The 7,736-nt window shown below is 35.8% G+C and overlaps 1 protein-coding gene across 1 annotated transcript in view; it reads left to right on the top strand.

Moving 5' to 3' along the window:
- Positions 1 to 7,530, top strand: part of LOC121374638 (very low-density lipoprotein receptor-like) — a 31,470-nt gene extending 23,940 nt beyond the window's left edge. Inside the window, 2 exon segments of the mRNA XM_041501746.1 lie at positions 1,252 to 1,432; positions 7,518 to 7,530. Coding sequence (XP_041357680.1) covers positions 1,252 to 1,432; positions 7,518 to 7,530 — 194 coding nt within the window.
- The last annotated feature ends 206 nt before the right edge of the window (positions 7,531 to 7,736 follow it).

Here is a 7,736-nt window from a genome sequence, read left to right as displayed (position 1 = left end):
ATTTCTGCTCTGTTGTATAACTTTGATGTGATTGATGTGACTTTTAATATTTTAATACTGTATTATACCAATATTTTTTAAACAGTGTCTTCGGTCATCTGACGAAGTAAATCGTAGTCTTACTGTTCTATATTTTATACGAGTATTTGGTAATATAAAGCTTAGCCAGTCATCCTAGAAGACCTAGGTAAACTGTAGGTTATTGTCTTTATTGTGATAGGTACCAGTATTAATTCTGTGTTACAAGGTTACCGAATGAGTAGTTAGGGTTAATTAAAAATTAACCAGTTAGGAATAGAGCTGTAATTCCTTTATTAATTAAGTTCCCCAAGAAGCGTTTCTCAATTATCATACGTTACTGAACGAGTAGTAAGGGTTAATTAAAAATTAACCAGTTAGGAATAGAGTGGTAATTCCTTTATTAATTAACTTCTCCTAGAAGCGTTTCTCAATTATCACACGTGTGGGTGTTGTGTCACGGTGAAGTGATTCGCATATTGTGTAACTAGACACCTAGAGATTAACTAATTAAGTGATCAGTTCTGGGTTGTTATTATTGTTGTTATTAATTAACTACTACGGCTGTACATTTGTCAGCGTAGGTTAATACAGATTCCAAAGTGTATTGTGTTTTGTTGTGTTTCTAGTGAACTAAACGTGCTATAATAATATATACTTTATATAAGATCGTATCTCTGATCATACCTAGACGAGCCATACTAGGGTTTAACCGCCTGTTACAGAGAGATCTAATAGATATACAGTTAGGAGAGATATTTTGATAATCGTGTTTTATTCAGTTACGGGTATTATAGAATCCCCGTGACAGTAATGTAAGTGTAACAACGTATTCGCAAGGCGTACAGGCTCTCATTTTTGAAAGAGTACAGGCTGATGTTTGACCAAATGAAACGGAAATGCCTGAATCTGGATAACAACGTTTATTCCTATTAACATTACTACAAAACAACTATATAGGGATGCAAACAAATCGTTACACAGTTTTACATGTACTGCTATTGTAAGTAAAATGATGCAAATACATGGTGAAAGGGTTTCAGGCCAGCTCATTTTGACCGAGTGTCTCCATCATTTTTGCCTGAATTCAAAGATTTGCTCCAGTATTGAGCAAACTCGAACGCTTATGTGTCTCGGCTTAGGAATTTTGAAATGCTAATGGTTTTCGTTTTTATTACTCTTCTGTGTAAATGTATATACTAGTGTATTAGTTTCTTGCGATTTCTTTTCCAGATTATGATAACCAAAGATTATACTGGGTAGATGCCAAACTGCATCTAATTGGCAGCTCCAATTTGAATGGCGGAGATAGAAGAATCATTCTAAAGACCCTAATCCACCTGGATAGACCAGATGCCATAGTTGTCTTTGAAGTAAGTCTCAGACTAAACAAAACAGTCAGGGCACAGGTCAGGTCAGGTCATAGAGTTTTATGCGCACATTCAGAACAAGCTGTTGTAGCGCATGTCTGTCATGGGCACAGATGTCGGCCTTGGCCGGCCTCTCTGTCCAATACAGGAAAGTCAGGGGACATGATTCAAAATCTTAGGTACGGTAACTAGAAGTCGATTCACATGGTTGTTTCGATACGTGTATGTTATTTGTGTAACCAGTTAAGTATCTAATAATTAGTCTCAAACTTGCATTGAGCCACGTTAAAGATACTTTGCCCCAAAAATAATTTAAGCAATATTTTTTTGTAATATACTTATAATGACTTGCTTAAAATATTATATGCACAACCGAATACGTGTTTTCATTTAAACATCCCTTTGTTTTGAACGTTGTAGAAACGTTTTTGATGCGTTAAGCTACGGTCACACCGGCCTTAAGACGTATGACCACCTGCGATAGGTGAATTTTGGGTGATCGCGGACCCTAGGGTGGTTATGTTCAAAAATCTGGCTGCGATTCCCGGGATTGTATTGTACGACGTCGTGCGACAACGTGGCTAATCGTACGACATTTCTCACCTGGAAATATTAAAGACATCGCATGACCTTTCCACGATGTGCGACATCATGTGGAATTGTAAGACATCGTACAACCGTCGTATGACTTTAATGGTGTTCCTACGATGAAGTCGTACGATATCGTACCACGGTGGTACGATTTCCCTACGATTTTCTCAGATGCGTCGCAAACCCATCGTTTCCAGTGTGACCACACAACTAAGATTGTAATATCGTAGCCGAGTCGAGGACAATATATACAATTTCACCCCATCGCACGACGTCGTTGTTCGGTCTTACCAAGGCTTTACGTTTCTAATGGCATAGCTATGGAGTGGCAGTACTCCTATAGAAGTTGTAACTATATGGATAGCAACTAATAACACAAAACAAACAAACAATGATAACCCTACTGAATACGGAATTATATAGAGAATAATACATGAGTGGCCGTTCGATACCATTTATCTTATAACGAGTTGTTTTAAAATGTATCGAACGAACGAAAGCAAGTTTGATATACTTGTAAACAATGAGTTATAAGATAAATGGTATCTAACGGGCACAAATGTATTATTCTATTTCTTACATATCCTCAAAAAAACAGGTTTTCAGTAAATTTTAACATCTTTTTCGACTAAAAGTTATTTACAGCCTTTGCACGTATAGCTAACTTATGCGTCACAGACAAATGATTGTCAGGTTAACTATATGTCACAGGGTAATCGATTTCGATCATGTTTTTTTATTGGATGCATGGCATTTGGTGACTGGGTCATCATCTAATAGCAGCCAGTCGTATGTCTTGAAATTGTTAACACACGTACATGTGTAAACAGGTGTGTGCTATCAAAAATAACTAATGATGTTCTCACCAATTATAACTTTGTTATTTCGCACTCATTACTATATGGATATTTACCACGTTCCATAAAGATTTTAGGCCCATTGGTTATATATATTGTTAAACTAGCAACGGGTTCCAAATTGTAAGTAAAAAGATGCGACGCTCGTAATTACATTGTTTGATTTACAATTTTGAATTATTTTAACAATATTTGACGTATAGGTCTAACATGTTGATTGAAAGGGGCAAATATCTATATAATAATGGTTGTGAAATATCAAAGTTACAATCCTCTTACCTTTTATATATTTCTATATCGCATTTGTTTTCTTTTTCTTTTCTTTTTCCTTTTTTGCCATCCAATATGTCGCGGTCAAGATCAGCTCTCGTCTCTTTGCTAAAGCACATGTCAGTGACTATTATCATAATTTATTTCAATATTGAATATGTTAACGGCAGGTTCTTAATGTGTTGTCTGCATTGTTGAATCATCTCTTTTCTTCTTTCTCGCTGTTAAAGGGACTGTCCATCGTTAAATAAAACATCTCTTTTCTTCTTTCTCGCTGTTAAAGGGACTATCCATCGTTAAATAACACATCTCTTTTCTTCTTTCTCGCTGTTAAAGGGACTGTTCATCGTTAAATAAAACATCTCTTTTCTTCAATCTCGCTGTTAAAGGGACTGTCCATCATTAAATAAAGCATCTCTTTTCTTCAATCTCGCTGTTAAAGGGACTATCCATCATTAAATAAAGCATCTCTTTTTCTTCAATCTCGCAGTTAAAGGGACTATCCATCATTAAATAAAGCATCTCTTTTTCTTCAATCTCGCTGTTAAAGGGACTGTCCATCGTTAAATAAAGCATCTCTTTTCTTCTTTCTCGCTGTTAAAGGGACTGTCCATCGTTAAATAAAACATCTCTTTTCTTCTTTCTCACTGGTCCACCCACCTCCACATCCCAGTCCTTGTCTCTCCAAAGGGACTGTCCATCGTTAAATAAAGCATCTCTTTTCTTCTTTCTCGCTGTTAAAGGGACTGTCCATCGTTAAATAAAGCATCTCTTTTCTTCTTTCTCGCTGTTAAAGGGACTGTCCATCGTTAAATAAAACATCTCTTTTCTTCTTTCTCACTGTTAAAGGGATTGTTCATCGTTAAATAAAACATCTCTTTTCTGCTTTCTCGCTGTTAAAGGGACTGTTCATCGTCAAATAAAACATCTTTTTCTACTTTCTTGTTGTTAAAGGGACTGTTCATGGTTAAATAAAACATCTCTTTTCTACTTTCTCGTTGTTAAAGGGACTGTTCATGGTTAAACATAACATCTCTTTTCTTCTTTCTCGCTGTTAAAGGGACTGTCCATCGTTAAATAAAAGATCTCTTTTCTTATTTCTCGCTGTTAAAGGGACTCTCCATTGTTAAATAAAACATCTCTTTTCTTCTTTCTCGCCGTTAAAGGGACTCTCTGTCGTTAAATAAAACATCTCTTTGCTTCTTTCTCGCTATTAAAGGGACTGTCCATCGTTAAATAAAACATCTCTTTTCTTCTTTCTCGCTGTTAAAGGGACTCTCTGTCGTTAAATAAAACATCTCTTTTCTTCTTTCTCGCTGATAAAGGGACTGTTCATCGTTAAATAAAACATCTCTTTTCTTCTTTCTCGCTGTTAAAGGGTCTCTCCTTTGTTAAATAAAACCTCTCTTTTCTTATTTCTCGCTGTTAACGGGATTGTTCTGAGTGTGCAGCCATTGTAAGCTGTTTCTGACTGACAGACAGTTTTTGACGACTAAAATTACATATAAAAGATATTTTCTTATTTAGAATACCAGTGTCTCTATATCCAATATGTTTACAGTCGTGTGCTAATGTTTGCAACAATCACTGTTCAGTTTACTAAGTAATGTATATTTGTTTGTATGTCCGAAGTTATTGAAAGGTAAAATCCTGTCTGGACTACTACAAACTTTAGGACAACAACAAACATCTTGTTTATATAGACACTGATATATTAACAAAACAATCATTAATATGTAATTTTAGTCATGAAATTGTTCCGTATGTAGTACACCGGCAGCAAACACAGGACAGTCCCTTTAATCATAATGCTGTGATAACCAAAACACGCAATACCACCATAGCACAATAGCTGTGTTTCTTTTGGCATTCATTGTAAGAAAATATTCATGTTTAGCACTGTTAACAATTATTATTGCTTTTTCGAAGTTAATTAATATATTTACAGGACATGCTATACTGGACAGACCAGACGTCTGTTAAAAGATTCCCCAAATTTGGTGATGCAGACAGAAGGGTGGAGACTATTGCTCAACATATGAAATCTCCAAGAGATGTTAAAATGTTTCACAAGTACAGACAGCGACGAAGTATACGTAAGTGTGATGTACCAGCTTACCAATTTTTGTCTGTCATGCGCCATTAACAGATCTGCGCTGTTTAGAGATCGTGCTGCGCCATCAATGCTTCATTTAGCGCAGTCATCGATTGTTCGCGCTGCGCCTTCAGTGGATCGTTGTTAGGGTGGTCATCGTTAGATCGCGCAAGTATCACAAACAACGGATTCTCACTTTAATCCCCGCCGAAAACTAACGATACTTGTGTGATCTAACGACGGATCCACTGATGGCGCAGCTCGATCGATAGATGTTTGCGCAATCTACAGATAGCTACACTATTAGCGGATCTAATGATGGAGTAGCACGATCGATCGATGCTTGTGCGATTTACCGATGGCTACGCTAATGATTGAACCATAGATGACGTAGCGCGATCGATCGATAGCGCAGATCGGTGAATGGCGCGTGATATATGTATTATTGTTATGGTGGCGAATGCGGTGCCAGTGTCAACGTGTGTGTTTGGCGTCAAGGTTTTAAGTGTTTGCATTTAGGTCCTTTCTCACATATTGCAAGTTCTAGAGCATTGACATTTGGTTTATACATGCCTTTATATAGTATGCAGGGCTCAAACTTAAGAATTTGTCTCCCATGAATGAAACGGCTCACCGACGGCAATTTTGAGCCTGCTTATGGCAATTTTTAAATGACATTTGCAGCAAATAAACATGACAGAAAAAGTTATTTTGCTCTTTGTAGACATTTCAAATGAACAAATGTTGAATACTGGCAGATAATTCATGCTGGCACTTTTGTGTCGTCGGTGATGATCTCTACCTACGGCAATTTATATCTCAACGATGGCAATTGCCGTCAGTGCCGTCGTTAAGTTCGAGCCCTGAGTATGTTGATCTGAATGCAATGTTAAGAAACATTAATAAATAAAAAATTAAAAAAATTATTTGGAAATTAAATTAATTGTTATTATTATTTTTTTAAACTAGATTAATCCATAATTAAATCACAGATTATTGACGTATTCGTCGAATCAGTTTATGGTAGACGAAACATTTAGTTAAGCGGATGTCGTGTTTGTAAGAGATCGATTTTCAAAAAAAAATATATTGCAGGCAAAGAGATGTGTTTGAATGTTATCAAACGGCCGCAGTACGAAAACAATTGGTCAAAAGATACCCTTTGAAGTTACACGGGTCTTCCTGGGTACACAAAATGTGGATTTGTCATTCTATGATGATTGTTTTGCTAAGAATGTGTCGTGTAATGTGTCATTTATAGGGTTTCCGGGTTCACTGAGCACATTCTTGTGGTGGAAAACTACTGTGGAAAATCCAATATGGCCATATAAAAATTCAAAATAGCAAACACAATTAAGCATATTTGAAACAATAACTTGTAATATATTGGTTTTTTGGATGATGACTCAGGGTCCCTAAATTCTTTTCTTGGGTATAAAGCACATTTTGACATTTCCCGTAATCCATGATGGCTGCTCAATACCGCAAGACTGTTTTCAACAATGGACTGAGTTATAATTAATTACTTCAAATATAAACAGAATTGCTTTGGGTTTTTTTTTTATACCAGTACTGCAAATCTTTAGGAATGTTTACCCCAGTAAAGTGTTCACCTCTTCATTGAACTCAATAAGATAAGCATCAGTTTTGCAACAAACATTAGGCAGGTTACAAATACCAACTCAAATAACATTTTTGAAAAACATTTCATATATCTTTTCAAATTACCATCAATTTCCATAGGTTAAATCTTTTTTTATGATACAAGTTAAGGAGTATAAAGGCAACTGGTGGAACAGCCAATGTAAAGCCCGTGCAGTTCTACCATTAGTCTGTTGGTACTGAATTATCTGATTACTTCGGTATCAGTGCAGGTGAAGCTACATACCTTGGCTATTCTACCATTTTGCTTTCTCCCCTTTTTTACTTATAAAGATTTGTTTTTGTTTTTGAAGAAATATTAAGAGTTGGTATGTGTTTAAACCTTAATAATATGTTTGTATATGAATTTTAGCATTATTTGGAATATAGTTATATGCCAATTCATCGAATCCCTTTTGGCGCAAACGGACTATATTAATTCGCATTTCATCTGGAGGGGTCAGTGCATAATTGTCAATGTCCCCAGCCCCAACTCCCTGTTTCCACCTCCTATAGAATCTTATCAGCAGAATTTAACTTCACGATAGTGTTTTAAACATACTATAGTTTTGTTGAAATTATTAACACCTTTACAATAATATTTTGACTTTATCTAGGTTGCTTTTTATTTATTTATATATTTGTGTTCAGCATTTATGTCTTATTGTATTTCAGGTTGTCCAAATAACTGTTCTCATATAGTCCTACCAGGACCAAATAATGGCACCATAATCTGTACTTGTGAATGCCCGGATTGTTCTTTCCGACCCACCTATGACCCTTCGAAGTGTGTCAAAAACAGTAAGCTGTCTTGGTTTAAAGCCAAATAACTATAAAATATACCAATAATGATAACACTTTATTAAGATATTAATTATAAAACCTACAAATGTG

This window comes from Gigantopelta aegis, chromosome 6, assembly GCF_016097555.1.
Source record: "Gigantopelta aegis isolate Gae_Host chromosome 6, Gae_host_genome, whole genome shotgun sequence".
Taxonomy (NCBI): domain Eukaryota; kingdom Metazoa; phylum Mollusca; class Gastropoda; order Neomphalida; family Peltospiridae; genus Gigantopelta; species Gigantopelta aegis.
Note: the sequence above shows the minus strand (reverse complement) of the source record. Positions and strands in the feature narration are given on the sequence as shown.